Source organism: Cinclus cinclus, chromosome 9, assembly GCF_963662255.1.
Source record: "Cinclus cinclus chromosome 9, bCinCin1.1, whole genome shotgun sequence".
NCBI classification, from domain to species: Eukaryota; Metazoa; Chordata; class Aves; order Passeriformes; family Cinclidae; genus Cinclus; species Cinclus cinclus.
Genome location: NC_085054.1, coordinates 18,583,934 through 18,601,267, shown reverse-complemented (window position 1 = coordinate 18,601,267; position 17,334 = coordinate 18,583,934). Strand labels below are relative to the sequence as shown.

General features: G+C 40.7%; 1 protein-coding gene across 1 annotated transcript in view; it reads left to right on the top strand.

Annotated features, from left to right (window-relative positions):
- The first annotated feature begins 1,193 nt into the window (after window positions 1-1,193).
- Window positions 1,194-17,334, top strand: part of SEMA5B (semaphorin 5B) — a 127,813-nt gene continuing 111,672 nt past the window's right edge. The window contains exons 1-2 of the mRNA XM_062498291.1: window positions 1,194-1,347; window positions 15,960-16,059. Of these exons, the coding sequence (XP_062354275.1) occupies window positions 1,194-1,347; window positions 15,960-16,059 (254 nt within the window). The remainder of the gene's footprint in view (window positions 1,348-15,959; window positions 16,060-17,334) is intronic.

Sequence of the window (17,334 nt, the reverse complement as noted above, 5' to 3'; positions counted from 1 at the left end):
TGTTGACTGTTACACTAACTTTATGAAAGACATCTTCAGGAATTGAAAATCTCATTATGTGTGAATTTAATCAGAATCAGCTTTATCACTAGATAGGATTTAAAGGTAGGAGAGTCTATTTGTTTAAAAATATGTGTTTGCAGTAATTGAACAAAGTTGCATAGGAAAATATACTATGCACATCAGTCAGATTAAATTTGGCAATGAATATTTTCTTAAGCTGCAGCATCATCTTGGGGAGCTTGTGGCATGGGTTGATTAATGCTCCATCCTCTGCCTCAGGCCTGGTAGGCCTGAGGGAACTTTAGAGCTATGCCTTTACTGGTACTGTTGTTAAAAATGCTCACATAGAAAAGGCATGACTTTCCTCTCTCCTCACCTGAGACTGAATGCTCCTCCTCTTTAGCTGTGCCTCAGCTCTTGTGACTGGGACCTATAGCATCCCATAATAATGAAGGCAATAGACAGACTTGTCACCATTTCCCCCTTTAAATTATTCTAATTTTTCTGTTACCTCAATTAGCACTTTCCTGTAAAGACCTTTATATGGGCTTGTTTTGTTTCAAGACATTTAAAGCAGCAGTGGTGAGATGTATGAATCACATGTTAGAACAGTGTTCATTGCCTGTGTGTTTTCCTGGTGACTGATGTTGGCCTTTCCTTAGCAATCTCTTGAATTTAGCATGGAATTTACTAAGGGCACATTATGAAATTGAGGAGGGAGGTGTCTACGCTGGGGCAAACATTTACACCTGGGATATTTGAAATTTCATGTTGCCAGTGCCAGCCATTGCAAACCAGGTGCTTTATAAGGTGCACCTAAGGGTACACAGAGAGAGGTATTTAGGGAGCTGTGCATTTCCCTTCTTTATGGTTGTAAATTGGGGTGGATGTTAAAAATTTTGTTGTTGTTGTTGTTGTTGTTGTTGTTGTTGTTGTTGTTGTTGTTGTTGTTGTTTTGTTTTGTTCTGTTTTGTTTTGGTTTTTTGTGCTGTTTGTGGAATATTATCTTATGTACTTGAGCACAAGTGGGGTTGGTAGGGAAGGAGAACTGCACCCTTCCCCATGTTACACGCTCTGTAAAAGCATTTGCCTTTCTAAAAGTGGAGCCTTTCTGAAGGTGGAATTATTTGTATTTCAGGTATCCTCTGTGGGCCTATCTTGGAAGCTAGATCTGCAGCCGCCCTTCAGACATGATTGTTTCAAGATTAAAGGCCATTTCCCTGTCATTACCAAGCCTTTTTCTTCTTGCTTTTCATCTCTCAGCAACACAGAATGTACCTGAACACACTGAAGCTGAACATCAGCAATGTGTTAGGAAAGAACACCCCACAATTGCTTTTGAAGGTAAGAGCTTCTATTCCTGTTTCAGATTCCAATTGGATGATCCATTTAGGTTTAGTCTGTGCTGTTTTTCCTTGCAACTGTGATCCACAGGCCAGGGGAAGTGGCCTGACGAATCATTTTCCCTTTGATGCTTTACAGTGTTTGAATTCTGAGGTTTCACAGCAGTCACTTAATTCAGGCAATTTTGGGACTACTGGTCTAAGAATCTCAATTTTCTACTCTGTTACAGTCTCCCTGTAATCTTGTGCCATGCTGAAACTGTGTTTCAGTTTCCTTTTCTCTAACTGGTTTCAGTATTGCCTCACCTGGCTTGCTGGAGCCAGACACTTAATAAGTGAAATATGATAGAGAATTTGGATACACTTGAATGCAACAGATGTGAGTTGATTTAAAATTGCAGGTAGTGGGTGTGCTTTTGTTTGCAGCATTCCTGGTTTGGTTTGGTTTGGTTTTATTATGTATTTGTCACCTGGGCTAGTAGTTTTTCTGTCATTCATCTGGGCATTTAACTTGAATGTGAGAGGGGGCCTTTGTGTTGCAATGGCCAATTCTTTTCCTGTTCTTTTGAAGCATGGGATTTCTGTTGTCATTACCCCAGTCAGATTTTCCATGAACCTACATGTCATGTACTCTTCAATTGTTGTCTGGATAATGTTTACTTATCCACACAACAGCTAGATCTTTATACCGGTACCATTATTATTTGAAAATTTGCTCCAGACTAGTGAGTTAAACTCAATGTGCCAGCATCAGCAGCTGCTGAGTCTCCTTGCTAAAAATGGTTTCCTCCGAAATGTTGGAATATTGATTTTGGTTCCCATTTAAGACTTTGCAGTGCATCTCCAGTTACATTCTTTGCTAAAGGATGTAATTGAGTACCTTGCAATGTGTCTCTAGTTAGGTTCTTTGCTAAAGGCAATTTAGTTGTGGTTTTGTGACCTTTGAGATAGGGTTTCCAGGAAGAAAGTAGTCAAAGGCTTCCTTGCTGACCTTTCAGGGTTCTTCTAGAGAGCTTTACTATTCTTCACAGAGGAGGAAACTCTTGTCTTTTAATTTGGAAAGTTTAAGAGATTTCTTGTCTGTTTTCCATTATCCATGCCTTAAAGGTTTAAGTTGATTAAAATAAATTAGCAGAATCTTTAAGCCTACATGATATGGCACTGGCTCTAACCTTGCTCTGGTAAATAAACCTAGATTTTAATTACTAAATAAATCTAACCATTTTTGTTTTAACTGGGGAGGGCCAAAAGGAGAAGCCCTTGCTGTTAAAAAACAGTGAAATTCAATTCAGTAGATAAAAAAAAAAATGAGAGTATTATAGGTATGGAAGAGAGAAAAAGTGTTGCTCTCTATTAACCAGGAACACCAAACTTTTGAGTTTGCAGAGGATGTGTCCATCCAATCCTGCAAAAGTAAATCATTCTGCAGGGAATATTAAAAGCCCCAGTTCCTGAAGTTGAGGAACTGGTGGGCATTTTTTGGCAGTCAATATGAGTGCTACTCCACAGAATTGATGGCTGTGTAAACACACTCATAATCTGCCAGTTTGCTTTGTTTTAATAAGGCATGAATATTTCACAGGGAAAAAAAAATCTGTCCTTCTCTTTCACTGTTCTTGTTCCCTTCCTCTTTTCAATGATAGAAGGCGAAAACTGGTGAGTTAATTAGAACCTGACTATTGTGCAAAAGAAAGAAAGATTGAAATTGCAGATGCATCAAGAAAATTACCCAGATTATCATCTGAGTTTCTTAAACCCGAGTTAGATTCAGAGTTAAGTTTTTTTTTCACAGCTCCTGTTTCCTTGTGACTGTTCATGATCCAGTTTAATCTTGTATTTTCTGCTGCAAAGCTCAGCAGAAAAGGAAAATACACGGGAATTAAATTAAAGGCACCTTTTGTCCATTACACATAGCTTTTAAGGTCTGGTGAAGGGGGCTCACATGTCCAAAACCACACCTCAGTTCATAATCTGATTTCTCTTTAAGATAGACCCTGTTCTGATGCCAGCACAGTCAGGTTTAGGCTGCAGCAGTAGACAAGTAAGGGAATTTGAATTTTATGTGGTGCTCCCAGATTGCTCTGAGAATATCTCTGCTTAACAGTGTGGCTTAGGGGCTTTCTGTGGGTCTCCAGAGACATTGACTCATGAATCACAACTTGGTACACAATAGGAATGTGTAATGACTGAAAGAGTGACCCCAGCAGAGCCCTTTTGATGCTCCTGCTTCCAGAGGAAAGGATTATGTTACACCAGCAATTTTCTGTGGATGGACCATAATAATAATAGTAATAAGTTCTATGACCATTCAGTCATACAGGGTACATTAATTTACTGCCAGAATGAATAGGTTAACAAAACAATTGATGTTTCAAAGAGGTTGAATAACATTTTTCACGGCCTTGCTAAACAGGCTTCCCATCACCAGACAAATGGGATGCCATAGCATGTTTTGTGCTCTCTAGACTGCAGTTCCCACTTTGCTTGTTCTCTGTCTCTTTTTATTATACTTTACCCTTAGATTATATTCTTAATATTAAGTTGACTGGATACTATCCTTTCTGTGGGAGAATCTATAAAACTATTCCCCCTATTATTTCCCCCTTATTTCCTAAGAAATTCTGTATTTTTGTTGTTGTTGTTGTTGTTCTTATTGTATCTCATCCACACTAGCCAATCATCTGTTTGAATTGGTATCTCTTTCTTGCTATGAGAATGGGTAAGAAAGATAGAATCCATTACATGTCCTACTCATTTAAGCAGAAAGAAGACTATATATGTAAAATGCTATTACTTTAGCTGTGTTCAGATCTGAAGAAATGTCTGTTTATTTTCAGACTCCATTCCCAAACTTATTTGTGCCATTACTTGTGACATAGAGAAAATAGTCTAGACAAGTCAGGGGACATATATTCTGGTTCTAGATATACATACTTTAAATGCTAAAGATAATATTTGCTCTGCCAGGAGAGATATGGGCTGGGGAGGGGCCATGAGCTGAATGGTTTATCCTTGCAGCCTGCATGGAGATCCTGAGGGACATGATGGGAATTTTGTGCTGTGAACACCGTGCTGTGTGTTTGCACAGTACCAAACTAACACAACGGTGCCCCAGTTTCCCTGGGGCTTATAATGGTGCTCATTGTACAGTTCGCCAGCAATAATAGCATACCCAGTTTGGGCTTTTCATAATTAGATTGTTCTACTCTGTGCTCATAGAAAATCCAGTTAAAGTTTGATTTCCCTTGTTAGATCAATAAGAAAATGATCTTCTCCTTCCCAGGAGGCTGTTTCCGGGGTCTTACTACCTATTTGACTGTTAGTAGGGAGCTACATTAAGGATGTTGCATGCTTGTTTGTTTTTCAGTGAGTTGAGAATTTAGTGAAACAAGTCAAGTGTATTCTTAGTGCATCCCTTTTTATTTATACATGCATGTACACATGCATCCAAGTCCCATTTCACAAAACAGTTTGTCATCCCAGCACAGCTCCCCTCTGGTCCACTCTGGTAAGACAAACACCAGAGAATTTACTTCTGCTTCTTGTCAATCATGTTCATATTTGTCGTCTTTTCTGTATGGCTCTTACTGCCAGGAGATCAGTGCCTGCATTTGCAATTGGGCTGTGCCTGTGTCATATTGTCCGTGTTGCCAGCAGTATACTTCATTGTTGTACTGCTCCTTCTTGCATATAAAGCACTTTTGCTATTCCTTAAAGACATTTGGAGCTCCTTTGCAATGTGCCTCTTGGGAAAACCAGAAACATCTTCCATGCCAATTCTATACAAGGTTTGTTATTTCAAGAGCCAGAGCTATGAGGGACATGCATTCATGTCTGTAATGGCTGCAGAGTGTTCGGCTTCATCTTGTTTGCCAAGGAAGTGCTTAAAAGTTTACAAACTTATCTGTGTTACGTGAATCATTTGGATGTTCACAACTTCACTGGAAATGAGTTGTAGACAGGTTTCCACTTGCAGTTCAAACCATTATTTATTTCTCATTAATTTCATCTATTAAATCAGTACGCTCAGGAAAAAGTATGAAAACTTCCCAGGTTTTTGTCTGTTCTGTCTCTCAGGGCTTTTCTCCCTGGGTCATGGCAGTTAGGGTAAGCTGGAAAAACATAATTTGTCCATGCTTTAATAATTGCAGACTGTCTTCATCCATAAAAACACCTCAGCCAATCCCATGCTGAGGCACAGGACAGAGGTGGACTTGGATAAATAGCTTATATCTCAGATCTTCTCAGGACTGCAAGTCTCAGCTTTGCAGACTGTATCATCATGGCTGGTGTGAGTTCTCAGTGTGTGGCATTGTCTAATCCTCCATCTCTCCTAGATGCACACAAGTTCTTCGTCTGTTGCCGCAGGTTTTCAAAGTGATTTAGTTTGGGAGTGTTTAAATCTGGGGTTTTACTTCAGACTCCGTATTTATTACCTCCTACCAGATAAATGTGACTCAGGTGACTTGAATATAGTTTGCTATGTATTTTCTCAATATTTTATTTCTTTAAGCAACATTTTATTGAAATGTGGCCAGTTTCAAGCATTGAAATCTGTGGGGAGCAGCTAAATGTTTTCTTGTATTGAAAGCAAAAGCTGTTTTAACTTTGTGGGCTGAAGGATAATAAGGTATGATTTATTTGTTTTGAAAGTTCTTGACATTTCACCAAACACCCCCACTATTGTTGAGTTGGTCACTAATACATTTTCTCTTTACTGTATACTGATGGGGAAAAAAGCATATTAGCATTCCTCAACTCCAAAGGCCAGCTGAGAAAGCCCCATAGGAAATTCTGGTCAAGATTTACACTTTTCCTGAGCAAGTGAAATTTTGATAATCTGAACCAAATTTTATTTAATGAAGGATGAAGATTGTGAGGTGAAGTATTAGAGGTGTCTCTATGTAAGCATTAAGGGAAGGCACAATACAATATGGGAGAATTGTCTTCTAGCTCATAGCCTTGCTGCACTTAGTTCTCCGTACATGGAATCCAAACATTAACTAATGATGGAGTTTCGATTGGATTCTGGTGGCATCCTGTGGGTGCTTCAAAATATTTGACCTTCAGTGCATTTCAGTATGGATTTTGTTTCCATTAGGAAGCAAGGGTTGTAGCAATTTTCCTTTTAATCTTGAAAAATAGAACTATGGCAAATGGAAACTTTCTTCTTTAGATTTGATTTAGTATTTGTTTGAAAATTATGACTGATAAAGCCATAAATATACAGTAGTTAGGGAAATAATTGCTCTCAGGCAAAACTTCTGAAAATTACGCCCAACTGCGCTCAATATATTTTTCATTCCATAACAATAGCCGTAATGATGCTAGTTCTTTAAAATTTCCTCATTAATGGTGTTCAAGGCACTTCACAAATAATTGGATGACAAGCAGGAGAGAAAAGGAAGACTTTGCAGTGAAGCTTCAGGAAGCACAGTGATCAAGTAACTTATATATGGGAGTGAAGGAAGGTAGAACTTTAAAGAGGTACAGCAGCTCATGTGAAGGAGCAGCCTTTGGCCATGAGTAGTGGTGCTGATGAGAGGGACACATCCTCAGCAGCAGAACTGAGTGATGTAGACTCAGAGCATGGAGGAGCAGCTACTCAGGTCACCATTATGCATGGACCAAGGCCATGAAAAACTCATGTGAGCAACAGAGTAGCTCATTGATATTTTCCAAGGTACTACTGGTGTAACTGAGGCTAACAGCAGCATGTGCATGTGCTGCTGTCTTTGGCACAGGGGTTGGATCTAGGACATAGAGATGGGCAGCCTTTCTTTACAGATCTCGGGCACACATCAGAGAAAGGGAACAGGGCGGAAATATAAAGCAAAGTGCTTATCTTCTTTTTCTGTGGTTCAGTGCAAACAAAGACGTCCCTTGGAGAGACCTAATTTTCAATTTGAAATCTTACTTAATATAGTTCCCTAACTGAACAAGTTTGTGATGCAGCAGTGGTACAGCAGACCTCATTTATTTAACACATCTGCTTCTGGTGAGTGTTAACATATCATATTCTCCTAAAACCTTCAATTCAAGGATGACATTATGCTTTGATAAAGTTCACTTTAGTAGTAGCAATCTCATAAGAAATATTCTTGTTTAATCATACAGGTTTCACCCTGGAAAGCCCACAGATGATCTCAGCTCAGTCAGGTTCTGAATATGTACTTTTCTTGAAGTCAGTGGGGTTGTTTGTTATTAGCCAGTTTCCAATTTAAAACACTGATTCTTATGAGAAAAACCTAATTTCAAAACTCTTTCAGGAATTTACAGCCTATGCTCTCCTTTGCTGTAACAGCCTCATGGTGGGAGCTTTGTCTGCAGAACACAGGAGTCCTTGTAAGACTGGCAGCTACACAGCACAAACTAGGCATCTCCAGTCCAGTCTTTGGTTAGCCAGCAAAGAAGATCACCCTCTGCTTCAGATGTTCACCACAATCAGATACTTCTGTTTCTGTGGCAGATCTGGTTACCTGCAGGAAAAATTCAAGGAGAGTTTAGCCCTGCTTTCTCTGCCTTCTGCTACCTTCTCACTAGGGAAAACAGTTGTCCTGAGTATTGTACCACCTCTGTTGGCACAGGTGGCTGATTTAGACATGCAACTGTAAGGATAGTGAAAACAATTTGCCTGCAGATGTGGAGGAGGCATACTGAAGAATCCTTGAATGATAACAAAGGGTTGTTGGTTTTTTTCCCCATCAGACTGCAGTGGTTGTAGGAGCCAGGATGCAGCTTGCTTTCTTGTCTGAAAAGAGGGATTATACTGATCAGAATGTCATAGAAAGCTGCAAGTGATGCATGAGCACTCACTTTATCTTTCTCAGTGAAAAAGATTGCATGACAGCTGCAGGGCTTGTCTCAGTAAACAGCAGATCACAATACTTAAACACTCTGCAACATCCTCAGGAGAACAAGAAGTCTTTGGGTTTGCTCACAGTGGGGCTGTGTGTGGTGCTGCTTAGCCAAGTTTCAGCAGCTGGTGGTGGGGTGCAGGGCTGTGGCCACAAGGCACTGTGCAGTGCTGTGTGGGGCTGCAGGCAAGGCTGTTGAGGAGGGGAGGAAGTGTTAGGGTGGTGTTTGTCCCAGCTGACAGCCATCTGAGGAAGGCCAAATCCATTCTTTCCATAAAGTCCTGTGCTATGTAGACATGCCTGTAAATCTCAGGCAGGGTAAATAGACATGCTTATGTCTCATGGACACACATCCATACCCAGCACTCTTGCAGCACTGTGGCATCCCCTCTTGCTCTTTGTTGGCCATGGCCAAGGCAAACCTGAAATGGTGTATTTGAGTCACCATCCCTGGAGGTATTTAAAAGAAGAGTAGAGGTAGCCCTTAGGGATGTAGTTCAGTGCTGGAATTGGCAGTTCTGAGTTAATGAATTTGATGGCTGGACTTGATGATCTTAGAGGTATTTTCCAACCTAAATGATCTTCTGTAGTTGGAGATCGAGGTCTTTGCAGGAACCATGCTGAAGAGGGAAGAAATTCTCTTGAGTTACAGGACTTCTTTCCCAGTCCCCTGCCTGAGGCCTGGGGACTTACCAAGTGGAAGTCTCCTGGCTCCTGGAAGTCTCCCAGCTTTGCCCTGGGTCAGATCTGGATGGAACTTCTGCCCACTCTTCAGCATGTGCAAATTAGGGACCCAATTGAAACAGAGGGATGAGACTGACCTCTCTGATGGAACAGAACTGCTGCATACTGTACAAGTGTGCTGAATTGGGAATGTGAATTACAGTCCTTCAATATAATTCCTTGAGGTGGCCCCAGAACAACTGACCAGCCCACTGTCCCATACTGGAAGTGAGCACTAGTTCATGCTTATGATTTAGTGTTTGCTTTATCTGGGATTGAATCCCTGGGTTCTTCCTCATATATTAGTGTATTTTGCCAGCTGCTCCATTTTAATAATAAAAAAGTAAATAAACAAGCAGTTATAATTGTACTTTTGCAAAAATTTGTTTTGGACTAAGTTCTTTATTCTTCATATTGAAACAATTTAGCAATACTTGTTTTGAAGAAATGATTAACATTTAGGAAATTAAGAGTCAAAATGCTTGGTATGCAATACGCAATATTTAGTGCCTCCTATACATCATGTGTGTTACAGATAATTATGCTGTGATGCACCAGCCAGTATCCCTAAACCTTTTAACAATTGGAACCACCGAGACATTAAATAATTTCATGATTTGCTCAAGACAGAGGACTCCTGTGTCAGTGCTGTTGGGCTCTTGGGACCATGCCTACATCTCCAGCTGTCATTTCCCTCTTGGGTGGAAGAAGCTCAGCAAGATCAGTTCAGAGAGGAGCTGTAGATATTAAGGGAAGAGGCACAAAATCATCCAGATCTTTAAATGTTACTATGTTTTTTGTGATTCCTATGTCTCTGTGGAGGCAAGACCTGAGTCTTTGGTTTGGGGATTTTTTTTCCTTCAGGATGGTAAAAAACAGAGCCTTTTCTTTGGTCCTGTTCTATTCCTTGGTAGTTGAAGGATAGGATTATTCCTTCTTTTACAAGACCAAGAGAAAAAGTCTTATTCTTTCTTTTTCCAGTCATCTCCTGTCCACATATTCTGGGACAGATTGGAGAGAGACATCAGCAACTCTTGCTTCTTGGATCTCATGGAAAGGAAATGGCTCACTGCATGCTGCTATCACAGTGACTCATAGGCCATTCATGGGTTAGTTCATTGTTCTTTCATCTGAGGAGGATCTCTGTAGTTGGTCAAGACAGGAAAAATTGTTTGAGTGGGCAGGAAATGAGGTAGAAAAATGTCTAGAAGGTGAAGACTGCTAGGAAAGAAAGCAGGAATTGGAGGAGAGGTGAATATAGGGTCAGAAGGGTAAACTGAATGAAACCATGAAACTGAGACAGCTGGAAGAACATCTGAGTTGGGTTTAGGTATTGAGGGGAGAGAGAAGGAAACTACTGGTTTGGCCCATTTTGTTGGAGGGCATGTATTCTGTCAACAGCCTTCTAAGTCCTCAGAGCTGTGAGTGGAGATCAGAGATTTGAGAAGACAATGACACTGGAAATTGCAGCAGTTGGAATGAGGACATATTAATGTACAATTAAAGATTTCATCAGATCAGTTTTGAAGAAAGAAAGAAAGAAAGAATACCAGTAATGAGGTGGAGGTGGTGATGGGAAGACAAGACAGCAGGGTGATATGAATGTGTAGGAGGACTTCTGGGGTAAAGCCAGATTGAGTTTTTTGGCCTCATAAGTAAAGTTGAGCTCTGAGTGCTGACACATTTGTTTGCTCAGCTCTGCCCGTGCAGCAAAAGATTTCTCCCTCCCTTGATAAATTTGCTAAATTGTGGAGTGGTTTTGCGTTGTGGAGGCTACTCTTAAAACTCAGCATGGAGTGGGAGTAAAAGTTAATGTCCAAAGTCTATTGCACTAACCTGTGGTGTGACCTACAACTGAGAGCTAAAATTTTAAATGAAGATGATATTAAAATATGATTCACTGTCAGTCCAATAAAGATAATGCTGTAATTTCACTGTAACTTCTGTGCATTCTGGGAAATGTCCACACTTGCAGTATTTGAGAAGACAGGTGATAGGATGGATGGGTAATCATTAGCTTTCTCAGCTTTGGTTACAGCCTTGTTTGCCTTGTCTCTGATGAGTCTGGTCAGGGGCCCACACAGAATGGAAACTGTGGGCTCAGTCTTAGCAGGCAATTTTCTAGCTCATGGAAGATCTCTGCATACTGAGGATGATTGAAGCAGAGGATGGTCTGAGATGGTAGGTCTGATTCTGAAAAGGGGACAGTTTATCAGTTTATACCAAGAAGAGAGCCTGAGGCCTTTCCTTGTTTTACAACATGATTTGCATCTCTTGATCATGGTTCAAACCCAATACTGAGAGTCCTCCAGCCTAGTGGGTGCTCTGAAATAAAACTGAGTGGTTGAGTACTTGTAAACTGGAGTATCTGCCAATCACTATACATAATCTGCCTTGTGCCAAGGCTAAAGCAAACCAAAAGGGGAGGATAAGGGGAGGATGTTGTACAAGAAGTCATAGCTATCATCTGGGCCTTGCCAGGAGTGTTCCAATACTCACACACAGTAATTAAGCATGTCCTGAACTAGTAAGCTGAGTTAAGAGAACTTAGAAGAGACCATGCTGCGGCAGTAAAGGAAGCATTCTGGATGTGCTCAAGTTAGCAATGCACAAAAGTAGATCTGAGTCTCTGCAGAACAGGTACTTCTTCATTGCCATTGAGTCTGACAGGTCCAAAGTGCTGTGTATGCTCTACCTCATTGCACAAACTTTTACTGTTGAATCAGCCAGTTTTACAGAGCCTTACATAAGATATGGGATTCAGGTTATCTTTTCTGTAATGGGGACCCTCTGAATTTATCTCTCTTAAGGTATTTTTATGATCTCTTTGAAGCCTTTCCGTGCAGTCCTAGGATAGGAGCATGGTTACTCTGTGCTTGTGGGTATACCCTCATTTTACACAAAGAATCCTTGGTCCTGTTCAGTTCAGTTTCTTTTGCTTCAAATAGGAAATCCTTCCTGAGAATTATTTTAAAAGAGCTGTTCTTGAATAGCACTGTAGGTAGCCATATTCCATGCACCTACAATGGCTTTGCAATTTCAAGGTATGGGCATTTAACCTCTCTGTTCTTGTGTGATGTGTGCTGGACACACAAAGCTGTTAGGTCCTGCTGGGGATGGGAGCAACAAGTGGGCTTAAGTGAGATGAAGCAGTGAATGCTGTCCTTCAGACAGGGAAGTCTCAGCTCAGTGTTTACACATTCCCTTCCTCCAAAACACATAGAGCAAGGATGAGGTGGGGAGCAGTTGGTTTTGAGAAGATGAAGACTCAATTATTACCACGTTTAGGGCATATCTTTAGAAGCTGATCCAAAAACCATCAAACTCAGTGGAAAACTGCCAATGATTTGAAAAGCTTCTGGATCAGGCCCTTAAACCCAGCTCCTGCAGTTTGACTTGCTGTCCTTTGTGCAGCTGAGTAATCCTGGTCTCAGCCCAGTGCTCTCAGTAAGTCAGAGCAGAGCAGTGTGCTAAAGGTTGCAGGGACCACCCTCTGAAATGGCAGAGGGCCTCTTTTTACCTTGTTTTAGGCTTGCATAATAGCTGAGCACAGCTGTGCCTGCAGACTTATATTTCCTTCAAAGCTTTATATTCTTTGCAGCTGGATACCTCAACCACCTTGAGCTGTAGAGGGACTCACAGAGCTTTAGAGGTTCTGAATCAGATACCTGGAGATGGATGGTGTTGGAAACTATTAAACTTTTGTTCGTTGGTTTTCATGTGGAGGAACTGAGAGCATGGTTCTTTAACCCCCTGGAAATGATTAGAGACGAGAAGCACAAAGGAGGCCTTGATGAACATTTTGCCCCTAAGCCATGTGGTTCCTAGTTTTCCATCTCCTGCTGCCGACACACAAAGCCAGAGCCTTGGTTTTTAATTTTTCATACTGTTTTTAAACAGATACTTTTGCAAATGTAAACATACCCCAGCACTGAAGGTTTCCAGCCAAATTAAAGAATCAGCACTGCAAAACTCAGCCTTCAGAAGAAGGTCAAATACAAGCAATCTCTGGAGTTCATTGGGTCCATATGTGTAAACTTCAGCTAATATGGGGTGGACCTAGGGCAGCACTTACCTTGAAGTACTGGGTTAGTTTCAGAGTGAAGCTGAAAATGTTTTTAGGGATGCCTGTGGTCTAAGCAGTGAATTTGAATGTGTTGAATGAAAAAAGACCCATATCCTGATTCTTGGTTGCAGTTGTGTTCCCTCTTAACAAGAAGAAAGAAGTTTTGGAAGGAAAATGTGCCATTTGGCATGAATTCTGACAACTTGCATTTATACATTCTTATCTGGGACCATGCTGGGTTTAATAATCTCCAACTACATGCCTATAAAAGCTTAATTTTGCTATGAGGATGCATGCCTTTCAGCCTTTAATTTAATAACTGGGAAGGGTTTCTTTATAAGTTGTACCACCTGCAGTACTAATAGAAATCAAGACACTGCCTGTTATTTCTTGGGCTTGATTGACATTTGAGCCAACTTGGAAAGATTCAAGCAAACTACTGCCTTTAATTTTTAAAAAAATATTTTTTACCTGTAGTTTGTCAGAGCTTGCCATTAAAAAGAAGCACTAATGAGTATGCCTCTCTGCAGTGATGAGCTTTTGCTTAGACCAGAAGATGAAGAAATATTCTTCCTGCCACTGCACTCTACAGTGGGTTAGTTAGTAGGAAAGAGTCAGTAGAAGAGGAGGTAAAATGACAAGAGAAATTATGGCCTAAAAGCAGGATCCTTAAAAGGTATCATCATTACATAGCAATCCTCTAATCCTGCCCCCATCACCAGCAGAAATGCCAGAAGAACTGCAGCACATCAGCCAGCTAACCTGCCTGAAAGGTGTTATTGTTGCTGGTTCTGCTGTTTGGCTCAGAAATGTCTCTGCAGCTAAAGAGCTACAGGAAAAGAAGTCAGAGTCCCATTAGTTAGGAGAATGCCAGAGGTGAAGCTGCAGTGCCTCCCTGGTGCTAGTACATCATTAAGGGTCCCAAAGGAGTGGAGGAGGTGGAAATGCTTGAAGGTTAGAGGAGTTATTCCTTAACTCATGCCTTTTCATTGGAGAGCAGAGGAGGTACACTTGTGTGTGGTTACACAGTGTGACAGGAATGCTGAGAAGGGCTGAAACCCTCCCGCTCCCAGCAGCAGAGTTTTTATTATTATGAGGATGGAGGTCTCCCTGTTGGACATCCTTGGCAGCATCCAGTTATGCAGGGCATGGGGCCAGATCAGATGGTGTCCAGCTCCATGGTGAGAGACATAGGAGCTGTTATGAAACATGGTGATGTTCAGGGCAGAGACAGAAGCTCCATAACACGGTCCTGCTTTGGAAAGAGGCAGGCCACGTAGACTTCAGGGATTTTTTTCTGTGTGCTTTCTTAAGGTTTCGATAACTTAAGGGCTGGATTAAGGTTCATCCATCCCTGGAGGGAGAAAGGACTTGAAATACAAATATCCCTCTTGCAAAGGTTTTAAACCATTGCACATCTGTAATCCTGTGAAGCATGCCAAGATACCACAGGCCTTAGTGAGATTCCTCATCAGCATTGTCCTCTCACCCCTGTGGAAAGGGAAACAAGTGCCTGCAACAAAACGTTTGAGCATGACTGCCTTCAGTGAGGCTTCTCAATTTATCATTGGGCATATAAAATGACAGTGGAATATGTTTTTTTCAGAGCTCTTTTGTACTGGCCTGAACTACATCATTTTTGTTGAGTCATCAGGTCATTGGGCCATGTATTGGTATCCTGTTGGCATAAGACCAGAAGACATTACCTTCCATGCTGAGCCTCCTGGATCTTCAACAACCAGTCCTTGAATGAGGCAGGGCCCTTGTCAACAGGTCACAGAGGCATTACAGGCATACTGATTTTGTCTCATCTGTGCTTTGCCCCCTGAGATTTGGTATTCTCCATGTATTTTACAGCTAGAGTAGTTAACAGAATAAATTAACAAGAGAAGTCCTCACAGTAAAGCTGGATGACTTTCTGTAAGATACATTTGAATCTATTCCCAGTTATTTTGTGCGATAAAGGTGTAAGGTGAGAGACTGAAATTCTGTGATGTGTAATATACACAAGGTCAAAATTGGTAGTGGTATTGAAAGATGGGATGCTGTGAATGCCCTAGCATCGTACCTGAGGGTACCCTAAAAATAGTAATTCACCTTTTGTCTTTTAAAACGTTTTGTTTTGTTTTGTTTTGTTGTTTTTTATTTTTTATTACAACAGGACTTCCTGCCCTAGATTGCTCAGTTGATGTTAACAGATGTAACTTCTGGAAGAACTTTGTCTCTTCGAGCAAATCATTGCCAGATCTATTGCTTTGCATTTAACCTGTGTGATTGCATTTTGGACAGTTGCCTAGATGGGCAAATCCAAGGCAGTTGATAAAGCCAGTATCAATCCTGTGCAATTGCTCAGCCACAGAGATGCTGTGATGACACCCAACATCCCACCATCTAAAAATGAAGAAAGGATTTAGCTGATAGGCTGTGAAATGCTAGGTAAAGTGAAACCTAGAAGAGAACCTAATATCTGAAAGAGAAGGCAAAATCTGTCATTGAAGCCGCCAGGTCTTGAGTGCAGATCACCAGTACTCTAACTTGGTTCTTCATCAGTTGGCACAACCTTCTTTTTCTGGCAGGCAGCAGTTTCCCTTTGACTAGCACAGAAGGCAAGGCTGGGGAAGTGTTATGGCAGGCAGCCTCATCCCGTTACACCACTTAATCCTGACATTGGAGATGTTTCCTCAGTTTTAACAGAAGCAAAACTGAGCTGCTGTTGTCTCTGAAACCAATGCTGACACTCCATCTTGGATGTGAAAATAACTGCTGAGATGGCCTTGTGTTTATGTGTGGGTCTTTTGCACATTCTGCTGAGAATCAGAATAAATAGAAACCCTTTGAAGAGATTATTAATTAGCCTTGCCTTCCCCTGACAGATAACTCAGTGGGAAATCCATTAGTGGATGTCCAGGTTAACTCACTGCTTCTTTAGCAGCTTTACAGTTTTCTGCTTTCTTGTTTTCATTGCAGATCTGAAGCCCTGGGTGTCGAATTTCACCTATCCAGGTGTGCATGACTTTTCTCAGCTTGCACTGGATGCCAACAGGAACCAACTCATTGTGGGAGCAAGGTAAAGATAATCTTTTGGTTAGTCTAGGGTTGCTGCTCAAGCTCTTTCCCTTCAGGTTCTGGCTTCAGAGGAGAGTGTGTTTCCAGCTTATGTGGCCAGTTTCCTCCTCAAAAAGAAAGCTATAATTTATGTGTAGGGATTTAGACATTTAGTATAATTGCAAAGAAGAGAAAATTACTAGAATTAAAAAGAAAAAAAATGCAATCAAAATGACTGGTTAATGAAGCAGAATGCTGGCATCTCACTCAGTTTTGTGAATGTTAGAAGAGCTATAGTAAATCATTCTGCATCATCCCTCTGCCAGCACAGGACTTGACTTTATGGTTTATTTGCCATGGCAAGACTTTCACTCAGAACCAGGTTCATCTACACAGCTCTGTGTAAGTGATAGAGCCAATGTGAGTGGTTGCTTTCTTCTCTCTTTGAATCCACTTCAGAACCTGCTTGCTTGCTTCATCTGGCTAATGTAGTCAGATCCTCACTCAATATGTTCTGGTGCAACTCTTTCTTCTGGCCCATTGTATATAATTATCATATATTTTCCTTTATTTTTAAACATTATTTTTATTTAGGATGTCACAAGAAGAGAGGAGAAACATATAAGATAATCACAGGCAAGGTCTTGTGAATTTAAAGCTGCATTTGTAAGGGGGAAAAGAACTATGCTTCAGTGAAATAATATACGTAAGAAATGTAAGAAGTGGTTGAATCATGAACCCCAACAGCAACTATTTTTTATTGCATAACAAACAGAAAAGAGAAAGAAAAGAAAAGAAAAGAAAAGAAAAGAAAAGAAAAGAAAAGAAAAGAAAAGAAAAGAAAAGAAAAGAAAAGAAAAGAAAAGAAAAGATATTAAGTATGGTTTAACAAAACAGTTAAAGTATAAAATTTAGAATCAGTCTCTGCTATTAACAAAAATGGATGGCAAGTGCTTTCTTCCCAGTGTATTCAGCAGTAGAGGACAGGGACATGAGGAGCAGAGGGGGATGAACTTATGGTACAAGCAAGAGAAAAGAGCAAGATGTGTAGCAGGAGAGTTTTATGCTTCACAGAAACAACTGAAGTGTGATTTAATATGTTTTCTGCCTGTATATGTGCAGTAAATAATAACACTTAACTTCCTATAGCTGTTCAAATTGCCAGAGGCCCTCCTGCTTTTCATACAGAAACATTTTACTTTTAAAGCTGTGGCTTCACTTGTGCTGGGATCTTTAACCAGAAATTATTAATATTTATTACCTCAGAACGGCATTACTTTGGGGATGGCTGTGAACA